The sequence below is a fragment of the Peromyscus leucopus genome, chromosome 12 (genome assembly GCF_004664715.2).
Source record: "Peromyscus leucopus breed LL Stock chromosome 12, UCI_PerLeu_2.1, whole genome shotgun sequence".
NCBI lineage: Eukaryota > Metazoa > Chordata > Mammalia > Rodentia > Cricetidae > Peromyscus > Peromyscus leucopus.
The window spans coordinates 25,908,707-25,936,457 of NC_051073.1; the positions used below are offsets into that span (position 1 = coordinate 25,908,707).

The 27,751-nt window shown below is 34.5% G+C and overlaps 1 protein-coding gene across 1 annotated transcript in view; it reads right to left on the reverse strand.

Moving 5' to 3' along the window:
• Robo1 (roundabout guidance receptor 1) overlaps positions 1-27,751 on the reverse strand; it is a 992,815-nt gene that overhangs the window by 855,262 nt on the left and 109,802 nt on the right. The window contains 1 exon segment of the mRNA XM_028874769.2: positions 10,590-10,727. Coding sequence (XP_028730602.2) covers positions 10,590-10,677 — 88 coding nt within the window. The 5' untranslated portion in view covers positions 10,678-10,727.

Genomic DNA, 27,751 nt, shown 5'->3' on the forward strand with positions numbered 1-27,751 from the left:
CAAATGCCAGGACTCCCTGTCTACCCAGGCTTTTATTGCCTTCCTGTTCTGCCCTCTCATTGGTTCTTAGCCCAGCTAACTCACTTCCTCTTCCTATGTAGCTCTGTCACATTCTGTCTGTCTGTACAGACCTACAGGTCTCTATGGTTTGTACTGGGATAAAAGGAGTGTGTCACCATGTTTGGCTCTGTTCCCTAGTGTGGCCTTGAACACACAGAGACCCTGCCTGGTAAGTGATCGGATTAAGGGCATGTGCTACCACTGCCTGACTTTTGTGTTTGCCTAAAATGGCTTGCTATTTCCTCTGATCTCCAGGCAACCTTTATTTATTAACATACAAATAAAATATCAACACATTTCAGCACAAATAAAATGTCACCATAACCCTTTCTTTTACCAGCTACAATACTTGGGAAACCAAGACCTGCGCCTTGCCTGGGCAGCACAGTAGAGCTGACCCTATTGTGGTGCAGGTGAACTGCCCTGGAAAACATGAGCCGAGTGTGGGAGATCTGGCCTGGCCTCTCATCTTCCACATGGTGGTGTGGGCAGGGAAGAGATACCTCCTCTCACCCCTCACATCCTGTGGCAGGTGAGAGAGCTGGCCCTGAGTTCATTAGAGTGAGAGAGCTCTTCTTGTGCCCCTCATCAGCTGCAGCATTTGGGAGAGTGGCCCCTGCACCTCACCTGGGCAACACAGTAGAGCTGGCCCTGATGGTGGCTGTAAATGTGGGAAAGCTGACCCTGTGGGCCTGAAGCTAGAGAACTGTTCCCACCCCTTGCCCATCACTTCAAGGGGTGACCTAGCCAGGGCAATGCTGAAAAGCTCACCCTGGTGGTGAAGACAGGGGAGAGCTCGCAGGCTGACCAACCTGCAACTATCCAGTCCCAGAACTAGGGATATGAGTTGGCCCATCCCAACATCCACCCCATCTTTGATTTGCTGGAGCACATGAAGGGGCTGGCCCTGCAGATCCAAAGCTGCAGGATCTCCATGACACAGAGCAACAACAGGATATCCAAGAGGCCAGTAAGAGTAAACATACTAGTTGGATACAACCTGAAGGTATAATTTCTCCACTAAGAAATTTCTATGAAAACAGTTTTACTGGTCCCTGATGAAAACTCATAATATCCATCCAGTACTGTATATACTTCTTGGAAATATTAGTGGTCATGATAGCAGCATAATGCTAAGTAAATGGGATTGGTTTTTATGAGCAGTTTCCTAAATGTGAAAGTGATGTGATCTAATAAATGAATAAAAATTAGTCATGTTGATATTGCTATTACAATTATGTTTTCTCTTAAACATATTTGTCTTTAAAATAATCTATTTTAACTGGTTGTTCTTACATAAGATAGCATTGTGGAAATTAAGGATCTGTCAGTTCAATTTACTTCTATATATCTCAAACTTTTAAACTATTTTAACCCCTGAATTATTAACATTGACAGAACCCTATGGTGGCCATAAGACTGGCAGCAATTTGGATGCCATTGTCTATGACTGTGAGGTGATTTCCTGGTCATATTTATACTGTCGCATCAGTTGAGTTATGAGCACTTGGGAATATATAAGTTGGCTGTAAGTGTCCCCTAAAAGCTTTCTGTGATTCTAGAATAATGGATATAATTCCATACTATGAACACTGAGCTTTGATAGTAAATAGTATTGTTATTTGTGACTAAAACAAAATTGCAGGCATAGATTTGACAGTCACAATAGAATATTTATTCTTGAGGACAGATCTTAGACAGATACAGTCTTTTTTTTTTTTTTTTCCGGGACAGGGTTTCTCTGTGTAGCTTTGTGCCTTTCCTGGAACTTGCTTTGGAGACCAGGCTGGCCTTGAACTCACAGAGATCCACCTGTCTCTGCCTCCCGAGTGCTGGGATTAAAGGCGTGTGCCACCACCGCCCGGCCAGATACAGTCTTAAAATGGCAGACAAGAAAGTATTTAAGAAAAGATGATACTGTTTAATAAAAAGAAAATTTTCACTCTCTAAGAAATGTCAAAAGGGAAGATTATTATATTTTGTGCTAAGTTCAAGAACATTTCCTGAGCTCCCAAAGAATGAAAGAAACTTGCAAGGAGAGATTTGCTGGACTACTAACTTGTATGGAACTGTCTTTAAGACAGTGCATCATGATTTAATTGACAGTTACATTTTTCTGAGAATTTTGTAATTATAGACTGGGTGTAGTGGCACAAGCCTTTAATCTCAACTCTTGAGATGCAGAGGTAGGTGGATCTCTGTGAGATCAAACCCAGCCTAATCTACAGCGCAAATCTCAGGCAAACCAGGGTTACAAAATGAGACCTTGTGTCTCAGAAAACAAACAAAAAAACAAAAAGGTAATTATGAACTCTGAAAACACAGTTTTAATTGGTTAAAAATCTGTTCATTTGAAGATATTATATCAGTTACATAAATTATTAAAGGGAAAATAGCATCTGGTTTTAGTTAGTAGATACTTATGAATCAGTATTTTTATATTATAGTTAGCAGAAACTACAGAACCTGCAAAGGGAAAAATGTGGGAGATACAGAAAAAAGACACAAGGGTCAGGAAGATTAGAGGAACTAGATAAAGTGAGCAATTACAACAGTGAGCCAGCATGGTTTCAGAGGAACTTGAGGTCACTGTAGTCACTATGCAAAATTTACACTGGTTCTTGAATTGCAGGTCAAACTGTTAACCAATGAAGTGTGCAATACTAAATTAAGATAAAAGGATATTAAAAATACAAAGTAAAAACATGCATTGTTTAGTGCTATAGAATTCATTTTTTAAATGTTCTATGTTTAAGAGGCACATCACGCTACTACCCTACCCTGATAATTTTAAACCTCTATTATCAATGACCATGAAAATGTCATATTATATATTAATTTTAATTAACAATTTTGTTGCTAGATATTAGCAATACATAGTGTTTTATAAATAACTCTTATTTACAAATTCTTATTTAATGTATGTATTCACACATGTAAGTGTCTATGTAAGTGCATAGATATGATACATTATATATACTTACATGTTTCAAGTATTTCAACATTTGAGATAGACAGTTCTAACATGACTTTATACATCAAACACACTCAGGTTTTCATCTTTTTTCTTGTCACACTATAAACATGTCTTTCATATCTCAACAGTACAAAATAAAATATTGTATTTACAGAAATATTGAAGAAATAGAACCATTTTCAAAGCAATTCTCTCATGTGAAGTCACGGCAGAAGCATGTCTGTTTATACAACAAAAGGCACTTGCCTTTGGGTTGAGAAGAGTCAAGTAACAAGAGAAAGCAAATAAATGAAGACGCACTAAGAAACCAAGGAGAAAGCAGTTGAATGAAGTAATGACAGCGTCCAAGGCAAATAGAGAGCTTTTCCACCGACAGCTTTCTCGACCCTCAGGCATAATTACAACAGCTGTACCATATAGACTCTATCACTCATAATCTAGGATAGCGCCTCTTTCTATTAACCAAGCAATAGAGAAACAAAAATTACTTATACAAGTCCATATGAGGCACTCTGCTTGCTGCGATGAATTCTGATGGCTTAATTAGGGGGACTGTGTGGCACATGGGGTGTTTCAAACCAGTTTCATCACAAAGACCCTGTCCTCAGACAGAATGTGTCTGTGCTCAGAGGCAGATTGCTAATAAAAGTTTTTGCATTGAGTGTTTTTGAACTGACTGTGTCTGCTAGTTTTCTTCCATCTACTCACACACTTAAATAAAGCTTCCAACTAGAAAACCAAGGCTAATAAGAGACACGGAATTGAAGTTCAGCTGGCAATTTCTCTAGTTATTATGATCTCATCTTCACCTGAATGACGGTTGCCAGGAAGTAACAAGCACTGATTGTTCTCCTTTGTATTCTTCCAAGAATGAATGCTTGCAATGATAGACTTTGTGGGGATGCTATGACAAGGTTTTGGAAATGCTCAAAATATGTGTATGTACGTATTTTCATTAGTGTGTCATGGAACATAATAATCAAATAAACTTTAAAAAAAGAATTTCTTTCCATATCTTACCAAATACAGAGTAGAATTCTTGAATGACAGAATCACACCAAAAAAAAAATCTTTCATATATTTCCTCAGCTTTTAGTCTACAGCTTTAAAAAATTTAACCTTTGTGAATGTTCTTGTCAACTATGTGTATTACAAAGGCTATATTATACATGTTAGTACAAAGCTAAGGGCAAATTCTTCAAATAAATGAATATATACAAATATGGGCATATAAGCATAAAAAGCATTTTGAGGTCAAGAAGAAACTGAGTTTATCAAAACACACATTCCAAATACTGACTCTACAACTATATATTTACATGCTGTTTTGTTCATATTGTTTTATTTTGAAATTTTTTGAGCAGTTATGTGATAAATGTTTAGTGATAATTTCTACTAAGTCCAAACACTCTGTGGCAGTCTGTGCCTGCTTTACCCTGTGAAGATACCATCTATGGATCATAGCTAACTTTTTTCTTTTCTTCTAACTTTCCATTACACCTCACTACCTTGGGAAGTATATCTTACAATCTTTTATAGAACGTGTCACTTTTTTCATATCTATTATTTCAATCAAAATAAACTGTTCACTATGATTTCAACATCTTCAGTAAGTTAGGAATAGATATTCAATGAATAATTTCTATGAGGTGTTTTTAATATCAAGACACAATTGAATAACTTTGGGAGTCTCTCCTCATGTCTTACAATATAATACTTACAATTTATTATATATAGAAAATAAATTATAAATTAAATCTTAATATTTCACTCAACTGCAATTTATACTCATTTCTATTATTTATACTGCTCTCCCAAAGATACAGAGGATTGTTATAAACAAGAGATGCTGCGTAAAACATTGTTGCATTAATATAAAGTAAGGAAACTAATATATCATCTGCACACTTGATTTATTATTTGTGTGTTTGCAGGTATGCATGTGTGTGCTTGCTCATGAGTGTGTACATGCATGTACACACCCACTGTATTTAGTTAGGGTGATTTCTATAAAAATCCTGGAAGCCTACTGTGGTTGGACAATATCCTAGTGCCTACACCGCTAAAGAATACAACCGCCTTCCTTATTTCATTATTCTAATAAGTAAAATACTACTTAGCTTCTCATGTGTTTAAAATTTAACATTCCTTATTAATCAGAATCACAGGCTAAGTTTCTCAGCAAGGGACTTTAATGCTTTTACAAAATAAAATTTGAGATTATTTGTTCCATCTGGAAACTCCTTCAATATATACCCTCTCCAATCAGTAAAACTGAGCATGATGCTGTCTTTTACATAAAACTCTGTCCTTTGGCATGAGTCTATCTTCACTTTTCAACTTACAGCTTCCCAACTTGGAACACATCTCCTAAAACTAAAATATCCATCTGATTACCTGGCCATACACTGGCACCTCCTAAGTGTGAATTGTATGGCGCTTCTCGCTGTTGTTGCTGCCACATGGTCTATGTGCTCTGTAAGTCTTTCTTAATCTCCTAGGGAATTTTTCTAACTCCAGCGAAGAGTTGGCTCTATGTTCTAATAGGATATACACCAGTACCTCTTCTTTACATGGCTCTTTTCACAGCTAACAACCTTCCTTGTTATCATGGTTTGATATCTGCCACAGATTTTTTGTCTTACTTTTTATAGTTTTTATATTTCAGTTATTGTTTATTAAATTCATTCCTGGGCTACTAAGTTAAAATTAAGTATGAGGTTTATATCATATGTCTAAACAGGAAAAATTTTGTGAACAAAAAAGGCTCCTCTATCTGCTATGGTAAATGTTTCTAAATATTTCCAAAATTTCTTGTAAGATACGAGTCGAAGAGTGAGTATTCTGTTCATATAAATTACAAACTATGATTTTTGTCTCTTCACTAAATTCAATTTCAATTAAATGCAAATTAATTGAAATATGTTATTTTGATGTATTTGAAAGTTTTGGAATTTATCTTGAAATGAAGAAGCAGCAAATGATAACACAAGAAAAAGCAAAATGAAAAAACATACAAGAAATATCTAGAAACTGTCCTGAATACTAATGAGCATGTGATTTTATCACAATGTTGATTTTTATAAAATGTTGTATAATTAAGAGGCATTCATCTGGCATTATCAAGTGGCAAACTGTAAAAAATATCAGTATGGGCGTAGGAAAACTCATAGAAGTACCATTGTCAAGTGTATTAATGACTTCAAATAAATATATTACTAATTTGAAAAGAGACTCCTTCTTCTGGAGCAAGGCATTGCTTACTGTAGGATATATAGATGGGCCTATATAATGCTAAGAAGATGTTTCACCATGAAAAAATATGAATATTTCAAGTCTCAAAGAAAAACAAGCAAATATTTATTTAGTATCTCATAAATTTAAGTATTTGGTGACAGTTTTCAGAAATTAGTTAAAATAAGATCTTCAGATTGTATGTATTTTAAGTGCATTAACATACTTTTAAAATTAACTCAAATTTTGACTAAAGCAATGATTTTTTAATTTTCTATGGTCAAACAGTAATTTGAATTTCTTAGATGCCCATAAAAACTGTGAATTCCAAATCAGATTCTTCACTTCTTATTTTCCCTGAGGTATTTATAACTAACCCAGGAAAAAAATGCAGAGAGAAACTTCTGCAGTCACAGAGATGTTTAAATTAGGACCTACAATTCAAATCTCTATGTTCAGGACATCTTTCTTTCTGAATAATTGTACTAGATAAATACATGTTCAGTATTTTAACAGAAGTATATTGCTATAATTAAAAATAGCTTTGCATGTTTAAGATATTCTTGATTGATTCTAAATTGGTAGTGCAGTTAAAAGTAAAACAATGAAATTGTTTACAGCCACATAATCTGCACAGATTATAAACAGACACATTTAATAGTCTTTGTGTGTAGTTAATCTATGTCATCAAAGTTAATCATAACTTGTGGGGAAAACTTTTTCATATGGCTTAATACGCATGATACTATTTTCAAAATGTTACAAAAGAAAGACTTAATATTTCTGTCATCTTTTGATTCAAGATATTTTTAATTTTAAAATTTTCATGTTATAAAGAGATATTTAAATGCCTTATCTAATTTTTCAAATCAATCCAAAATCCATTAAACATAGGTAAGCTCCAGTGTAAAACCTAAGATGAAACAAGGAGTATAATAAAACAAACTATTATTTCTCATATTTTATATGAAGCCGCTTTTCTGCAATATTACAATTACAGGGACAGTTCAGACAGCAACAACACGTAGTTCCTAGCAATTACGTCCTTAGTGTATAATACCAAGGTGGTGCTGAAGTGTTAGAGGACAGAGCGGTAGAGAGGGGAGGCTGTAAATCATTTCGGAAACTCTCACACTCAAGGCTGTTGACATGAGCCAGGGCAAAGGAAACACCCCTGTCAGCACCTGAATTGCTAATGAAGGACAACACTGCTGCACAATAACAGAATGAAGAGTTCAGAAGAATAAATCATGCTTGACTCTGAAGTGGGCTGTCTAATGTATTCATGCACAAGGAGAACCTTGCATGATTTTTCACATTCAAAATCTTGCCATGTAAACTTAGAATTCAACACTTTAAAATCCGATTCCACCATGGATGAAATATGTAATTTTAAAATTTATCATTTATCATCTGTCTCTACGGTTTCTTTGACATCTGTTACAGTTAAAGGTGAATATGTAAAATACAAGATTGGGAGTCTGTAAACTTTCACTTTACCAGAAATTAAAGGAACATGTGGTATAGTAACCTAGGCTGATTTATGGACATTTTATATACAGATTATACATTAATAAATTAACAAACCAATATTTATCAGCACTATCATAAAGGGGAGGTAGGGGTACATGGGCTATGAGTGAAAGAAAGCCAACTGAAATCATTGGAACATCCAAAATAGTCTATGAATTTGCTTCCTTATCATCATTCTCTTTCTCTTAGAACCAATGCACTCTTCTCCAGTAGGAGTGTTCCTTGATTTCAGTGTACAAATAATTTACATTTATGCCTCCCTCATGACAATATCTTTGCAGGTAATATCATAAAGCCAAACAGAAAATTTAAAGGTATCACATTTTGGGAGAAAAAACAAAAATTAAGAAAATACCAACTTATCAACTCTAGACATTATATTAGAATACTATATTAGTATTTAATTACAACTAATCAAGCTAGAAACCATGTTGTTGGTGTGAAATTAAAAAAAAAATTCTATTAGGAGAATTTATTTAACTGTCCTTTTATATTGAATTCTAGTGTATCTTCTTCAATGAAGCACCTCTGCTGATAACTCAGCAAGTACAGGCCTCAATACATATACCTCTCATCTCTTTCAAAGCAGTTAAAACATTTTTGTTTATGTCACTATAGGAATATATTCCTTATATAATGAAACTTATTTTCTTAAGGGAAAGTGGAAGTAGTCAGGTGAATTAGAAACTGCTTGCTTTCAAATACATGAATGTTTCATATTTAAAGCTGCTCCATTCTTGTTCCCTCTGAGATATGCTAATCATGCCAGATCCAGGACCTAAAGAACATAGGAAAGTCAGAACAACAGCAAGATTCTGTTCTTCATTTCATGAGAGATTAATGAGGAGGCATTGCTGTGAAGATGAAGGGTCCTTTTGGTAGATTTTCTAACCTTCATACCCTGAACCCTGTGCTCATAGGCAGAGGCAGTTATCAAAATGACTATTGCTCTGCAGGGGTCCCATTGAAAAGCTAAGAGCATATTTCTTTTGACAGACAAATTACTTTGAAATAATTTTTGAACTCTACGATCTTGACAAAAAAATAGTCACTTTTAACAGTGTGGATCCCATTCATGGGTACACCTGTTTCCTTGGGAAAAGAAGCCGCCTTAAAATGAGCTCATCCAACCAATATTTAGCACATCCTTTAACTGATCGCCAAACTATCTCATTTGTGACAAGACATATACTATGTTGGACAATATGTTTATGTATTTTAAGCTCTCTTTGGTTTAAGTGTTTTTTATTGCAAGCACAGACTTTTTAATGAGTCTTATAACAGAACGCTTTTGTTAAATGTTCCCTCAGAAATTATACAATGTCTTATAAAAATATATTCAAATTTCCTAAAAAGAATGTATAACTCTGCCCCATGTATAGCAATATACATAATGTACTGTGTCTCAACTATATACATACATACATGGTTCAATCTTCTATTAAAAATTTTCATTATTAGCTAAATCATGAAAAATATGTTTATATACAAATTATTAACTAGATTCAGAGTTTAAGAATAATTATAATCTGCATATCTCTGTGTAAATATTTGTAACAAAGGGTGGAGCTTCCAAACTTTGATGCATCATCTTTCTTTCTAAATGTTTTCACAACAATAAAAAACTTCTTATTTATAATTTTATATATTCAATGGTGTGTTCAGATTGCAAAGTTTGATAGTTGGTTCATTTCATATGTTTATCAATATTCAATAGATGAGGAGAATGAATGGAGAACCTTAGAATAGGTCAAAGTACAAATGTGTGGAGGTTTCAGTTCTTTAGACCAGCCTATCACAAATATTTTTTAATTTCTATATATTTCAATACTATGAATATATTTCCAACAAATGCCAAAATCTGATTGTTCATTTACAAGTCCTTTAATCTTGTAGTTCCAGTGTCCATCTTTATCCAGTATTGGAAGACTTTAACGTCCACATGACAGGCTATGCATTTTTGCTAAGTGTTACAAATATAAAAAGACACTTCATACTTTATTATAATAACAAATTATATGCCATGCCTTTATGAATACTGTGACTAAATTAAGGCACCATATAAAATAGACCCTAATTAACTACTGTTTACCAAATTGTTTTAAGAAAAATGTAAACTTATATTTTGATAAGATATCAATAGGTTTTTTTCTAGATTTCTCTACCACAACATTGGTTTGGTTAATATTCTATAAAACAGTACAGTTAAAGCATTTTTATAGAAAGCTATTTTAGCTCCATTAACAAAATTATGCCTTTGAGGAAATTGTGTTCTAACTTCACGCACCGCAATAGTAACTATGGAAGCAACACAGCAGCATGCTATTTTTACATTCTGACATCGTTCAACTGGCTAATTAGTGTAGGCCTCCTTTAAAGCTATTTCCATTCTAAATCTTTCATTTGATGTCCCTTTTCTAGGGTATGTCATGCAATGAAACCTATTATTCCTCATTTTTTTGTTTTCATTGTACATCTTTCCCTTCTACAATTGTTCTCCCAGTTCCTAATTCAATTAGCTACTATAGCTCCCTGTAATCTATCAACAATGTGTTTCTTGGAGGCTTTCCTGAAGAACTTTGTATTCAGATGGTCACTTTTCTCCTGAGGTTGGTCACCACACACACACATACATACATACATGCGCCCTGAAGCAACCATTCATACAGACATATAAGTTACACAGAACATGAAGGCATTTTATTTAGGACACACACAATAAAAATGAATTTAAAAGCAAAGAAATGCCAGTTGAATAACAAGGAAATGAAAGCATCTCACTTACCTGGAATAAGCTGGGCCAGAAGGAGATGCTTTCTTGACAGAATGAGGAGTGATATCATGACCAGAAGAGGAAGATGTTTCCATTTCATCTTTATCCCTCCCTTTCATTACATCAGCCAGCGACACAGATAGATATTATCTGGGGAGATGAAAAATAAAAACACAGAAATTGTTTCTATTAAGGTGTAGTAAGTAGAATAATTAAAGTATGGTGTGAAAAATCTGAAGTTCACATAGACTTAAAAGTCTGCTTTTGAGATGATAGATTTTTAAATGAGTACAGTTTATACAAAACATGTTCTATATATATTGTCACCCCGCCACACACACTTATCCATGTGTTTGTTTTCCATGATTTCAGTTTACCAGGACAACTGTGGTTCAAACTTTGGGATGTATTATCAGAAGAAGGATGATGGAAATTTGAAATGACATTTTTTTGAGGATTAAAAAAAAAACCATTTTCCCTTAATTTGATTTTAGAAAAGTGCTGAAATTGTTCTAAACTGTTAGTTGTCTGTTCCTTGCTGCATTTAGTGTGTAAAGTGAACTTTACACAGATACACATTTACAGCCAACACAAACTATGTAGAACTTGGCACTATGGCTCAGGCATTTCCTCCAGGCCTTGGAATGTAACCTGTGTATATAGGCAAACAACTGATCATTTAAAACAAATGTGGTGTTTGTTAGTTTTAATCAATTTTTCTGACACATATTAGTCACAATTGTTTCCTCTATTTCCTTTACCATTTACAGGTTGCCAAATAAGTTTTATTTTGATTTTTCTTAAACTCAGGTAAAGACATTCCTATCATAGGCACAAAATTTTGAAATTTCCTTTCAATTATCAATCATTACCAAACTGCTCATTATGAGATGGAAACTGTGAATATACAAGAGAAAAATTCAGACTCCTCCTACATGCAGGTGTATTAACAACCAAAAGTCACTTTAATGAGAGTAATTCAGAAGCAAGCATATTAAAGAAATGAGTAGAGTTTTTATTGTAAATAAGGAAGTCTGAACTGATCATGAGGGACATAGAGACATGTAAGGTAGTATCCATGTATATTATGAAGATTAGAGCCCATGAGGACTATTAGCATGAGGGAAGTTGTAACAAATTATGGGTTGAAGCTATAGGAATGCATATAAATATCTTACAGCTTTTTATATAATTAATAGCATACCTTAAAAGTGATATTTTACTTATGATGAACATGAACATAAATGTCTAGAATATAAGAAAAAGTACAAACAAATGTTTAATCTTAGCATACATTCTATAGCTCCTGCATGTAAGTTGTATTTTATATAGAGAAACTTTATAGCATATACATATATACATACGTTCATACATACATTTTCTAATAATACATCCATATCCTCAGAACGCTACAAGGGGGTTGTTCTTTGTTTAGAAACAGTTTTTCATAATATAATGGTACAAAATGTGGAGAAAAGCAGGTCATCAGGATGACTTTGCTAATAAAGTTGCTGCCAACAACCATGACAGTCTGAGTTCAATCCCTACAACCCACATGGTGCTCGAGCTTGTGTTCTTTGTTCTTTACACTACATTGTGGTCTACATATGCTGACATATGTACATAGGGTGAGGTGGGATGACGAGGAGAGAGATAACCTAAGGTAATTTTTTTTTGAAAAGGAAGAAAACTGAAAATAATAAAATAGGAAATCCAAAGACTGGTATTGAGGAGTCACTATAGAGTTTACTGGTGATCATAGAATTTAATGACTCATAAGTTAATAGATGATAAAGAAAGGACAAATTAACATTGTGAAGAGCCAGAATAGAAACTCAAAGTATAGAAGCATTTATAATTAATATTTTTAAAGGACATGGTAGTAAAAAAGGGGGCTTAGGTATTTTACTCAATATACATATATGCTAGAGAATTTGATAATTTATTAGATTTACAAGTTGGGAGGTAGACCTAATTCATTTATTTATTTAGCAGTGTGTTTAGTCAAACAGATAGAACAATCTAGTAGTAAATAAAAAGCACTTTGTCTAAAATCATTCTAGCCCTGATTCTTTGTGACACTCAATGTCAACTGCAGAGAAAATGACTTAAACCTGTAGGTTTATCTGCACATGACTATTGCCATTTGGTCTGCTGGAGGTGCACTGTCCTTGCTGAAATACTTACACCTGCAGAGTTCATTGGCGCAGGGCTCTTTCAGAAAAATGCCTAATCCTGCCCGAGAGATCCAACCATCTACCTTCACCTGGGTTACTGGGGGGTGAATTCTTTGATCAAGAATTCTGTAAACTTGTCTTCTTACCAGAGCTAGAATTTTGCCTCAAATAAATAATATCTGTTACTGTGTTTACACATGTCCTATCTGCCTTCTGTGGCTTGAGGTTAGCATTGTTAAAACAGTCCTTGCCCTGGTGTGACAATCATCAGTGAAATTCTGTGCCTACATCATCTTCCCAACATTATCTGTGCTAAGTGTCAAGTGCTCGGTTAGCCTGACAGATGAACACAGTGTAGATGAAACTCTCATTGTTGTGGATGTCCCGACAGCTCTTTTTCCTAGGTTCTCCACTCAGCATTTCCTTTGTAGTTATTTACTAAGTGAAGAAGAATTGCTTTTCTTCAGAAATTGTGTCAGTAAGGTCCATCCTGGGCATTTCTGCTGGAAATAGGATTTGGTATCACATTTTCCATCTCCTGGCTTGTGTTTGCCTAAGAAGTTTCTGTTTCCATGTCTTCTCCAAATATTTAATTACTACAGAAGACTGTAGATGTCAGAGACCCTGTTTTGGAATAAATCTCGAATATTTGACTTTTTTTTTTTAATTTATGTAAGCACTTTTGCCTCAAACTGTGATGCAAACAAAAGTATGTATGGATCTAGATGCTGTTTATTTTTGTTTAATATTTGAAAAGTGTAATTACTTGTTAAATAATAGTGGCATATTTACCAGAATTGTGGGTTATCTTCCATGTGGCTAGTTATACACTATTTGTTAAAATTTATATTCAGCTTATTCTAAGTAAATAGCTGATATAACTTGTTCAAATTATATTACTCCATGGTACATATTTATTTAAATTTCTACTGTATTTTGTGTATTCCTCAAATAAATTTGTATTAGCTAGGGCCAAGTTATTCAAAATCACATATTAAGTACCTACCAATATCACATAACTGTAAGGTAACGCATCCAAATCCAAAGTGGCACTTGGATTATTTGCTATAGCCCAGAGAAGTAGGGTAGTAGCAAACACAACTGGCAAAATAAATCTATGAACTGATTCCTAATTCTGCCACACTCATATTGGTGCCTTGTCCAGAGGCACCAGTCATCATCAGAGAGGCTTCCTCTGACAGCAGATGGGAACAGATGTACAGACCCAGAGAAAGTCTAAATTGGAGGTCTCCAATGGGACTTTTGGAGCTCAGAGAACCAACCACTGGAAGAAGGGCAGGAAATATTTTAAGAGTCAGAGGGGATGGAGGACACCAGTAGAACATGGCCACCAAATCAGCTAAGCAGGGCTCACATGGGCTCACAGAGACTGCAAGGTCAACCATGGAGCCTGTGTGAATCTGCATCAGGTCCTCTGTGTATACGTTATGACTACTAGCTTGGTGGTTTTGTGGGACTCCTAACTGTGGGAGCAGGTGTATTTTGCCTGCTTTTGGGACTCCTTTCCCCTTACTGGCTTGCCTTGTCCAGCCTCAATTTAAGGCTTTTGCCTTGTCTTATTATATCTTGTTTGTCCTGTCTGGTTGTTGTCTCTTACGGCCTGCTCTTTTCTGAAGGGAAATGGAGGGGAGTGGATATGGGGAAGAGGAAGGTGGGAGGGGGAAGCTGGGAGGAGTAGAGGGAGGAGAAACTGTGGTTGGAGCGTACAGTATGAGAAAAGGATCAATTTTCAATAAAAAAGAAAATATATTTTGAAATATTTCAATCGACATTACGTTTTTGAGTTGTTTAAAGTTTCAGCAAAATTAAATGAAAGACCAAAGTAAGATACCTCTCATTCTGCACACACATAGCCTCTTCTCCACACATACCCCAATCAATATGTTTCATTTGCCAAGGATACACCATTATCACCCCAAATCCACAAGATACATGTTTATCCTTGGAGTTTTGTATTTCATGTATTGGACAAATATAAATACACACACACACACACACACACACACACACACACACACACACACACACATCCTCGAAGGTTTGATTCCTCATCCCTTTCTCTATTCATTAACACTGACTGCTTTAGTGTCTGGTTTTGCCTGTTCCAACACTGCACAGAATTATAATCAGACAGTATATAATTTGTCAGTCTGGCTTATTTCATTTGGTTATAAGAATGTAAGCATTCTCATTATATTTTCACGCTTTGAAAAGTCACTGAGTTTTCAGCTTAAAGTAGCATTCTGTTGTCTTCCTGTCCCATAGTTTGTTTATATCGTTGCTGAAGTACATCTCAGTTGTGTCTAAAATTTTGGCAACTATGAATAAAGCTGCAACACACGACCATGGGCAGACTTTTGTATGTATGTAGATATATTTCAACTCATATTCTTGAATAAGAATTTTGCTTGGTGTATTATATGGTAATATTAAGTTGAGTGTTCAAAAACCCGGCAAAGAATCTTTCCAAATGGTGATGTCACATTGCATTTCCTCTACCATTAAAGAAAAAAAATAAAGTGCTGCTGCTTGGTGTCCTTGTCAGCAGTTGGTATTATAAATGGTCTGCATGTTGTCCATCCTGTTGAGTGTGAAACAGAATGAGCTCTGTAAATGTCGTGGTGGTGGTTTGTAAATTTGCATTTCCAGGTAGTGAATGGTCTGAGATCCTTTGGAGAATTGTCTGGCATGTGGATACCTTCTCCAGTGACATGCCTATTGAAGATGGTTGGCTCACTTTTTAATTGTTTCTTTTTCTCTTTTACTACTCAGTTTGGAAGATTTAAGGGTTTGGGGGTGCTTTGCCTGTTTTATATAATTATCCTTGATTAGCTCTGTCTCTTACAAACATTCTAATTGTTCTCACCTGATCTTTTCATTTTATTGATTGTGTTTGTTCTGGAGCAGTGATGTTCAATTTTAATGTGGATTAGCTCTTTTATGTACTTTTTTTTGAAATATTTTTTTTGAAATATCTTAATATGTTTTATGTTTAAGACGCTGTTCTATGGGAGAGTACTCTAAGTTAGAAGATAGCCTTAGCAATTAATCACACTTCTTGGGATATTAACAATAGGACAACTTATTTTGGTATAAATGTCAATTAACTCTACTATATATTATCTGAATATTAAAGTACAGTGCCTTCAGGATATAAGCACAATTTATATATCACTGCACATGTGCTTAATATTAGTTAAGTTTCATAGGAAGTTAAAAGTTTCATAAGAAATACATTTAGTTAATGTGGTAGTTTGACAGAAAATGTTCCCCAAAGGATTTGACATTTTTAGGAGGCATGACTTTGTTGGAGTGGGTATGGCCTTTTTGGAGGAGTGTGTCGCTGTAGGGGTGGGTTTTGAGGACTCATATACTCAAGCCATGCCCAGGGAGACAGACCACTTTCTGTTGCCTGTGAAAGATTTAGAACTCTCAGCTACGTCTCTAACACCATGTCTGCCTGTCCACCACCATATCCCACCATGATGATAATGAACTGAATCTCTGCACTGTAAGCCATCTGATTAAATGTTGTTCTTTATAAGAGTTGCTGTGGTCATGGTGTCTCTTCATAGTAATAGAAACTCTAGCTAAGACAGTTAATTATACAGAAGAACAAAGTGAGAAATATCCCCTTTGGTATATATTCTGTATTTCTCTCAAGGCCATGTTCCCTTTTATTCAATTACTAAATTGAGAACCTGGTGCTTATTGTTTAGCTTTTCATTTTTATTTTGCCTTAGTTGACTTTTATCTGGTTTTGACATGAAAGAAACAACACAGGGTTTCCTTGTAATTAACCAAAATTTACCCTCCTGCAAATTATACACTCTTTTCTATTTCCTATTCCATTAAATACTAAAAGCAATCTGGGAATCTAAACAAATTTGAGGATCTTTTATTACCAGAATCATGTTATATTTTAAATGAACATGATCCCACAAATCAAAAGCTGATAAACTTGATAATTTCCAAGAAAAGAAGAAATCATCATCTTGCTATCTCTGTCCTAGTGCTTGGTAAAGGAGGCAACCATTTTTTACCAAAGTAATAGTTATAACTAAAGATTGCCATATTTTGTGATATCAGAAAAGACAAATATTAGACAAATTATAGACTTTTATAAAAAAGACAAACTAGTCAGCAACTTATACACAGACTATTAAAATATTTGGCTTTCTATGTAACGTGAATTGCTAAATGGTCTTATTAATAATAATAAAAAAAACCCAGAGCCAGATATTGGGGTGAAAGCTGAGAGATTAGAGAAATAGAATGAGCCAGCAACGTTCTTACATCTACGAAATCCTCAGCCTCAAGAGAGTGAGTTCCTTTTTCCTCATGCCTTATATACCTTTCTCTGCCCAGACATCACTTCCTGGAATTAAAGGCATGTGCCACCACTACCTGGCTCTGTTTGCAGTGTGGCTTTGAACTCACAGAAGTCCAGGTGAATCTCTCTGCCTCCTGAGTGATAGGATTAAAGGTGTGTGCCACCACTGTCTAGCTCCTATGTCTAATATAGTGGCTGACACTGGCCTCTGATCCCCAGATAAGTTTATTAGGATATACAATATATCACTACATTTCTAAATAAGACAGACTGTAATTTTGCTTCTGAACAGAGTTGTATTTCTAGAGCTCATAATGGGACAAAACAAAGGGGTATATTGAAATCAAATTCTCTTGTTTTCTGGATTGTTTAAAAATCTAAGAATTCAAAAGTTTCTGTCTTTGACTGGACTACAATTACAATGATAATAAATATGTTTGAACAGTTAATCTATGAAGGGCTGCCTGCCTCACAGTCAAGAGTAAAAAATGTGTGAAACATATTTATTCTTTTGTATCAGAATTGCATATGGTTGGCAAAACTGAAAAGAATATAATTGCTTATGAATGATGCATACTAAGAATGAGGAAAACATGGACATAGGTTAGGCTTTAATGGGAGTACTAAAGTCAGGCATTTGCAGTTACAGGGGAGCATTTTCCTCTGTGCTTTGTATACAGATAGGGTTGTAACAACAACATGGTCTATCAAAGTAGAAACAAAAATATGAGATATACACATGGCACTTAATAGCTTCCCTAGGTAATGACTGATCACATTTAAGCATATTAGAAAACTAGTTGTAAAGCATCTTTCATGTAAGGATGCAGGCTCTGATGTTTAAAGAATGTATCTATATAAATATATGTAATTAGCAAGTCAGTGAATTGGAACCTAGACTGCCATTTTTTCATAACACTGTCAAATTATCGTGGAATTAGAAGGTCATTAATTCAAGGTTTTTCTTACAAGCAGAGTGATGGAATACAGAAGTTAAGGCTTGGAGGATGAAAGTGACTGAATAATAGAGTATGGGCAACCAAGAATATCTTATGAGCAAATCTAAAAGAATAGAGAAGAGTGGGAAAACTTTAAAAACACAGCAACGTATCATCTTCAACAACTTGATAGTGAGCAGGAATAGAGAAAAACAAAATAAAATCTTCATAGTGGTGTTTTCAATATTTCAAAAATATCAAGTTAGGAAGTGGAACACCAATAAGATATAATGCACCTCTCTCTCTCTCTCTCTCTCTCTCTCTCTCTCTCTCTCTCTCTCTCCATCTCCACCTTCACCTACTAAATGTGGGTGCTACAGAACATTCCTTTACAGTATGTGAAGATGTGTCCCTATGACTGGTTTAGTAAAGAGATTAATGGCCAAAATATCTAGACAGGAACAGGTTAGGCAGGACTTCTGAGGACAGAGAAATCTCAGGGAAGACAAAAGGTGGGGTCATCAGCCGGTTGCAGGGGGAGCAAGACATGCAAAGGGCGAGGTAAAAGCCATGAGCCAAGTTGCAGCACATAGATGAATAGAAATGGGTTATTTTGATATGTAAAAGCTAGTTAGAAACAGACCTAAGTTATAGGCCAATGTTTCATAAACAATAAGTCTCTGTGTTATTATTATTATTTTTTTTTTTTGTGAGCTGGCACTGCAAAGAAACATCCAGCTACATGTGGGTGGGAGTCTTTTAGAAGCCACTGGTTAATTGACTTTTACTTTAGAGTTCTCTAGAATAATATGTGTCTAGGTCTACAGTTAGTGGTAATAGAGCTACGAAGAAGTGGTTACTGTTTCTGTTTAATTGGAGGTACATTTCACTTGAAAGAACAGGAATTCAGCAGTGCATAATAGCTTAAAAATGCAGGTTTAATGCTTTCAAATAGACAAAGAAAACTGAAAAAAATTATTACCAAACTCCTGCTAAGTGGGAACATTTTATGACTCCCAGGAAGAGTCTATTATTTGAAAATAGAGCACATATAAAAGAGAGTACTGAAAGCATTTTAGGGTTGAATTGTTTAAACCATTTACTTCTTTTTGTATTTTAACAACACTTGTAATTCATTCATATTATATTTGATTTAAGAGTATGGAATATATTTAGGGAATTCTTTCATAGCAAAGTAGATAAATACTATACATTAGAAAAATGTCTAAATTGTCCTAAGCCCTGAATTACTTAAAAGTGCCGTTCTTGTGATTCAGTTTTCTTTATGTAGTTGGGGGTCTTGTTCCAAAAACAGGAGGAAATAAAATAACTCAAAACAAAAAGAAATTTAGGGAAAATATTGGAAATTATTCCTGAGTTTGCGACACATAGAAATGAAACCTCTAAGGCCAATTTGAAAAATTAAGCTCCAAGGGTCAAGATAAGGGGAGGAGGCCCCATTTCAGCAGTTTGCCAGCCCATTACTAAGGGCTTCTTGCTCTGCATGCACAGTCCCATTCATATTCATACAATGGTTCTGTATGGGCAGATCATAAGTCCCCATTAATTTCACAAAAGGCTAGATCATTCTTATCATGTTCCCAGGAAACAGAGCTGTTTAAATATACTCAGAAGCAACTCAAGGCACAGTGGTCAACCTGAGGATGTATAGAAAAACAAGATACTATGAGATTCTTATGAATGCACACTGAAAAGTAGGTGATTAAATCTGGGTCAAGAATCACAAACAAACCAAAACTAAAATCAAAAACCATTTTCTTTCTCTCTTTACACACACCGCCAAGACACTTAAAATATTCTATGAGACTCAGGCATATTATCATTCATTTATATTTGGATAAATGATAAGGAAGGGGTGTACAACTTCTAAAATCTCACTATTTGGCATATGGAATTCAAAAGAAATAAGCATTTTGTCAAACATGTTTGCTACTGTTGATGAATCAGCAGAGGTATAGTCCTATATCATGTCCACGAAAGTAAATTTCTTGTAATCCTTTTTTCCTGCTTAAAACATTTCAAGACACAACAAAAATATTTAATACTATTATTTATTCATTCTGAGAAAAAAAATAAAATGCAACAATACCAAATATTCATACAACATTTGCACTCTCCTATTGTGTATAGGTAAGATTTTACTCTATTAACAGTTTCAGGGTACTCATAAAATTCAAAGACAAATGATTATTTTATTTTGGAGCAATAATCGTTGCTCCAAACATGAAGAATCAAGATGTTCTTTCCACACAGAATGTAAGGCACATGCCAGGTTGATTGACATCTTCAAATAAAGTGCTATGAGAAAGCCTCAAGGGAGTCAAACTAATGACCGCTAAATATTGTACTTAATGTTTGCTCTCATTGCAGCATGTTGAAGACGGCTCTTCACCAGTGCCTGAAAGCAACACTAGCACAACATGTGGGTTAAATGCTCTGAATGGACTGCATCCCTTGAATGAATATATGCATTTCAGGATTAAACTCTAAAATCAATAAGACAGTAGGATTCTTGTCAACTGCTGACTAAGGTGTATCATCAAACTGATGGAGAAGCCACTATGTATAAAAATAAACGCTGTTCTATCCACACTGTATGATGAAGATAAACACTAGTTTCTCTGGTGCAGCTACCATAATCATTAAAGAATCGATGGCAAATTAAACTGCACAAATCCTCTGAGAGAAAAGAATGGTGGGGGAAGCGCAGAAGTAAATGCAAAGGACTTCAAATCAATTTCTCATCCTAACCATTGAGAGGTTCATTAGTATTGCTCACATATAGGCAAAAGGATGCAGCAAAATAAAGATTGTGTCTTCTTTTCACTTTAATTATAAAGTGGCTGTAGGCAGACAAGTTTTAAGCCTTTCTGAAATGATTGCATTCATGTATTTCTAGAATTAAAATTGAACATATAATTTTGTATAAATAAAATTCAGTCTTCTGGAATTTTGTTTTCTTACTTCTCCTATTTTGAGGTTAAAATAAAAACTGTCTACATCGAGCAATTCATCCAGAATAAATATTCAATTCACAAAGATAGTTCTTTAAAAGTACACTCATGTATACCAAGACAAAAGGAGGCAGTTTTCAAACAAAAGCAATTTTCAAAATGCTGTGCTCATATTAGCTCAGCCAGATGAATTCTCTGCCCAATTGACCTTCAATCATATCGTTCATTTCATCATTCTGATGAAAATTAGTGGGACACATGATGTTTGGGCACCCTAGCTGAAAGAACATCCAGTTGCAGAGAGATATTTCTGAACAATGTCATTCTTCAACTAGCATGCCATGGAAACACACATCAACATCTCCCTATTCTTGTAAGGCTTGTCTCAGATAAACTGAGATTTCTTTCAACACAGAAAAAAACAAAAAACCCCACAACAACAACAACAACAACAACAACAACAAAAACATATCCTAGCATTTCTTCTAATGTCACATATGAAAGTGGGTTAGCTTAACACATTGAAAGTGAGATCAGAGTAGGAAACAAAAGTGAGAAGAAATACAGTGTAGGCAATGGGCAGAGGTGGGGCAATGAATTCAGCAATCATTGAAATTAACAATTTAGCTCTACAAGTGAAGGTTCCTTGCTTCATCATCGTCTCTCCTTCAGAAAATTTCATGGGCCGCCTTTTCTTGTACTTCACATAATTGAAAATCAAAGAAAAATTTGCCTTTTGACTTTAATTCTCAGACTAAAAACTCAACTAAACTCAAATATATGGCAAGTTAACACACACTGTGGTATGTCCAAATGTCAATGAATATGAAAGAAGAGGTTTTAGAAAAAAGAGATGCATTTAAGGTAACAGGACATTGATATTAGAATTACTTGTCTTAAAGCAGGACAAAACAATATTATAACAAAATGTATACTAGGATGGTCATGCCTATGTTTTTTCTCCTCTATTTGTTTTGTCTAGAATTTTCTTTGAGAAGTTCTGTGTGCCACCACAGAATATTAAACTGAGTAAAGTGGTATCAGCTAATGCAGGGTTCTAATATAGTATAGCACACTGACCCAGATAAGTTAAATATGTGGAGTTTAGATTATTTCTGCAATAAATTTGAAATGAATTGTTATGAAGATATGACAGAGAGAACAAAGAAACTAGGCTTCTGGAAAACTGAAAAATGCCCACCATCAATGTACATATTTGAAATGGGTCTTAGAATAGTAGTTATACATTGAGCCAAAACAGTTTTAAGTATTGAGGAAGTAGGGAATTCTATACCAAAGTAGTGAGTGAGAAAGGTTTGGAGACAATAACCTTAAAAAAAGAGCAATGGACGTGGCCTTATGGGCAGCGTTTCAGGGAAAGTGCATGTGAAAAGCTGTGTACTAGAGATGAGGCAAACAAATAAGGGGTGCAAAAACATAGCATGCTTTAGTGCAAAACATGCTTAAGAGAGGCTGACTTGAACAAGACCATTGTCTCTGACCTAAGTTCTGTGGACTTGAAGAGGGAAAACACAATTCATGAGGTTTCCCTGTTCTCTACTATAATACTTTGCAAATCTCTCACCCTGCTTGCTATGTTGCAAGCACGAAGTATTTGTTGAATTATTGCTTAGTTTGAATGGACAGATTAATACAAAACTGACGTAATCTACTTGCAGAGTAACACAAATGCAAATCTATAATGTTCATGAAGATTCTAATCTATGATAACTGATTTTATAGCATGAAGAAATCATCACAGTTAAAGACAGAGTGCTTCCAACCATAGTTAACAATATTGGCCAGCACTAAATGCATTTGATTTTTGTTCTTACTTGCTTTTACTTTAGAAACAAATTAATATTAAAGACACTTCTTTGAATGTGTATAGGAACCTAAAATTAATTTAATTCTATTGGGAAACAGGTTGTAACATCATTTTATATAGATGTGACATTTAAATTCAAGTGTCTTACATGTGGTTTGCTTTTTAAAAGAGATTAAATAAGTATGTTTCCATAGATCTTTGTGTTATAGAATGTATTAATTTCTAAGCTGTGAGAATATTACACATTAATACTTAAATGAGCTGTAAATTTTTCAATTACTTAGCAAATAGCTCTATAGATATCATTATCCAAAACTACCATATAGCCTAGTCAATCTTAGCAATTGCCTTCACTTGTGTTGGGTTAGTTTATGAAGATATAGCAGCAGGGTGAACACAAAGGGAGAAGGCATTACATTTCAGACTATTAATAACATTATAGTAAGAATGACATTAATGAAGTAACAGAAGAGTGGGTCAAAGGCAATTTTCATATGTCAACACGCACGAAGGCATGACAAAAAGATCACACACAAAAGACTGGATGAAAAGTGGGGAATTTTTTTCTCTGAGTGGCAATTGTGTGGCATACATTCTAGACAGCAAAGGGGTTTGAAAGTCATTCAGCTTTAAACCACTCAGTGTTCCTTTAAATGTCCTCCACAGGACCAGAAATGGAGGATTCAATTTTCAAAGATAATTGTGTCTGATAACTGTCTCACTCCTTTTCAGCAAGAATCTGATAAACACCTAATTACTACCCAAGTGGTGATTTTAGTGTTTCCCAGCTGAGCTGGTAAGACATACAGGCAAGGCATGACCATTCAGTGCATCTAGAGGGTAATGCAGTGGAATTATAAATTCATTTCATTTATTAAGCTAATGAAATCTTACCAACATACCTGAGAATTAATTTATTAGCCTAACAAGAGATCATCCATTTTTACACAAAATCAATGATGGCAATAAAATTTACTCTTTACCAAACCTCATCTAAAGTAATCAATGATAGCAAAACATGTATGACATTACAATTATAGTTTATATTATATGGCATTATATGTCAAACTTTGGTCAGCTATACTAACTGTGTTGAATATGATACAAACATCAATGCATTAGTATTTTTTGATGTCACTCTTTGAATAAAAACAGATACACATACATGAATATTCATTTTAAATTGCACAGGAACACTCAGGAGGGTGCTTTGCTACTTTTGAATGTTACATCCTGTCTTATTCTTTGTCTTTACCTATTATGACATTTTATATTCCATGTTGTCATGTGCATTTTATGGCCTTAAACGAGGGGAAACTCTCATGAACAGTCATATTTGTTATGGTTTGGACAGGCAAAAATCAAAGAGCCATATAATAATGGCTTGGTCCTCAGGTGATGCTAATTGGATGCTTTATATTCCTTTGAGTAGTGAGGATTTATTGGAGAGTCTTGGGTCATTGTGGGTATTTCCTTCAAAACTAGTTCTTGTGAGAGTTTAGAGAGGATTATATTTGTAAGTATGGCTCTATCTTCTCTTCCCTTACTGTGGTTTTTGCTGTTTAATTTACTCTAACATATATTCTTTCCACTGCTACCTCGTCATAATTAATGTTTTAACCAATGCTACCAATGCTTTCTGCCCCCCCATTCAGTCTTCAAAGCTCTCCACCTATGACTTAAACAAACCTCCTTTCTTCATTAGAAAACTGTCTCATATATTACATTATACTAATGTGCTGTTTATTATATATTTGGTATCTAATAAAACTGGCCTGGCACCAAACAGCTTACTGTAAGTTTGCCTTTTCACTTTGGTAATGGGAATGATATAATGATTTTTTTTTCTCCAAATCACTCTGTCTCCTTATTCCTAATATACATATTTCTCCCGTAGTAGTAGTATGACTCAGAAATGATTAAAACACTGTAGAACCACCCTGACTGGACTGAAGCCAAGATATATCCAGTCTTTAAGGGAATATGCCACAGGTTGGTGGAATTACAAAGGAGTTGCTGAATTGTGAAGATCAATCAGAACAAATTAAATGACTAAAGATGACAATTAAGATGATCTTTTATGCAAAAAGAGTATTATATATTCACTTGCACTAAACAGAACTCTCAAATAAAATTATATGTAACTAATGTTCTAGTGCATATTGTTGTAAAATAATAGTGTAAAAATTGTATATGCCAGCCCACAAAACAATGTATTCTCTTATCAATCAACAATTAGAAAATGAACATCCTGAAAGTTACCATATTTAGCAAATTATAAGTAAGTTTCTTTGTGTATGAGTTTTCAATAAACATTTTTATATTAAAGATAAGAGAATAACCATTTGGCAAAGCAAATTTTGTTTCCTTTTTATTGTTTGCATTTTTCAACAATATTTGCCATGATTTCTACTTCTTTTCACTCAGAATAGAGAAATAAAGAGAAACTTTTCATTAAGAAAACTACGAATGAAAACATTTTGTAGAATATTATTTTAAGGTGTGTTACTTTTGTTTATGTTGCATTTGTTTAACTCTGTGGGGCTGGGTTACTTTGCCTGTGTAAAACACCTGGTGATCTAATAAAGAGCTGAGTGGCCAATAGTGAGGCATGATAAAGGATACGTGGCACTGGCAGGCAGAAAGAATTAATAGAAGGAGAAATCTGGGAGGAAACGAAGAAGTAGCCAAAGAAGGAGAAAGACATCAGGGGCCAGTCACCCAGATACACAGTAAGCCACAGAGTAGGAGTAAGATTTACAGAAATAAGAGAATGGGAAAAGCCTAGAGGCAAAAGATAGAGGGGATAATTTAAGAAAAGCTGGCTAGAAACAAGCCAAGCTAAGTCCAGGCATTTATAATTAAGAATAAGCCTCTGTGTATGATTTATTTGGGAGCTGAGTGGTAGGTCTCCCAAAGAGAAAAATACAACCAACAACAAAAACATGAAAAAAGATGTGATTTTTTAAAACATTGAAATTCGGAAAAAAAATATTGCTACATTGCTTCATTAACTTTACCTTCGTTATTGCAGCAGCATCAAAAATTAAAATGACAAGAGTGGAGATAATAGCTCATTTCGTAAAGAAGTTGCTGTGCAAGCATAGGAAACTAAGTTTGAATATCTAGAACATGTAAAAGAATGTTATGTTAGCAAGGGTGTATAATCCTAGTCCTCTTATGGTGATATGTAAGGCAAAGACAGGGGCATCCTCAGAGGTTCACAGGATAGTTGGCCTGACATGAATACATAGTGGTGAACAACAATAAGGCAAGTGCCAACACCCTAGGCTCACACACACGGTGCCATTCTCGCCTGAACACATACATATGAAGTTGCACATATACACATATCCTTCACACAACAATCAGGAAAACTTAAATATGTTTTTCATACCATTATTACTCAGATTTCCTTTAGTGGTATCACTGAGGTAAAGATGCATGTAGTATAGATCATAAGTGTCAGGATCTCTTTCTTGCTAACAATAACTCTCAATAATAAAACATGTGTAAGCACACATACTGGAATGTTAAAATAGCTTTAACTATCACGAATATTTGAAAGTGGCAAAATACCTAGTAGGAAAATTGATCTTTTTATATTGCTGAGGCAAATACATATTATTTTTTAATCAGGCTTGTTTACTAAGAAGTAAATTACAGAATATAATTTATCCACATTGCTGATTTTTTGAATATTAAAGTAATTTGATGCTTTATGGTACCCGTTGGATATCTGTCTTTTTTTGAATCTAAAAATATGGAAAGATAGAATGATATATAAGGTGTAGTTAGCACATAATAAAACATTAACCATAATAATTGAGAAAAGTAACAAAAACATTGAACATTTCATTTATTATGCATTGTTCTTTAAAATTATGTTAAATTCAAAAGTTTAAGTGTGTACATTCTAAGCATATTATTTTTAAATAGGCTATGGCATATATTTAAATATGTATCAAGTATGCATTTTTATGTATGACTTCTTGGATTTATTTTTGATGAAAATGAATTTTGATAAACATGGTAGTTTAAGAAGCTAGAAGCTGGAAATGATTCTTGGTATTTTTTAAATTTCTAAGTTAAATTCTTTTTCACTCAGGCTATCTGTTCAGATGCCTGCTCACATGCACAGCACTCTTGGGAGAGGAAGATTCTAATTGAATGTGATATTTTACAGCCCCAAGACATGTTTTTCATAACCAGGGTATTGAATATTTACAGTCATTATAGAGGCTGATATGTAATAAAAGTCTCACATGATTTAAAACCAAGAAGAGTCTTGAGGCTGAATCCCATTTATGCTGTATTTATGTGATACTGTATTGATCAATTAGTTTCATTTCATCATCTAAGTTGTAGGCTGTATTCTTTACAAAAATTGAAGAAAAATACATATGTTTTCAACTATCAACAGGACTTGATGTGCAACATATCAAAAATGCATATATTTGCTTACAAATTGGTTATTTGGTAACATGGTTGTATTTTCTTATTGAGATTATTATTAGATTTGCCATGTACACAAAACACCTTTTAACTAGAAAATGTAGCTATAATAATTATAATCCCTTCAGCTTCTCATTGATATTATGGTTACTCAAATTTATACATTTCTCAAGTCGTTAAACGTTTCTGGCCCTGAACAAATTTAATTTCAAGCCACATCTTTCAGAATGTTATCATTTTGAGTTACATCCTGCCTGATGACAAGGAGCAGGAAGTGAATTGTGGAAATATTGCCTCATGTATGAGAACAGACATTGAACGAAATATAGATGCCCCAGCAGCCAGTGACACTAGGAAGAAAGGACTACCCTGGCGGTAACAGTTTTATATATGTAAGATAGGTTGCACATCACTTAAATATGTCATCTGGGATAAACTTCAAAGACT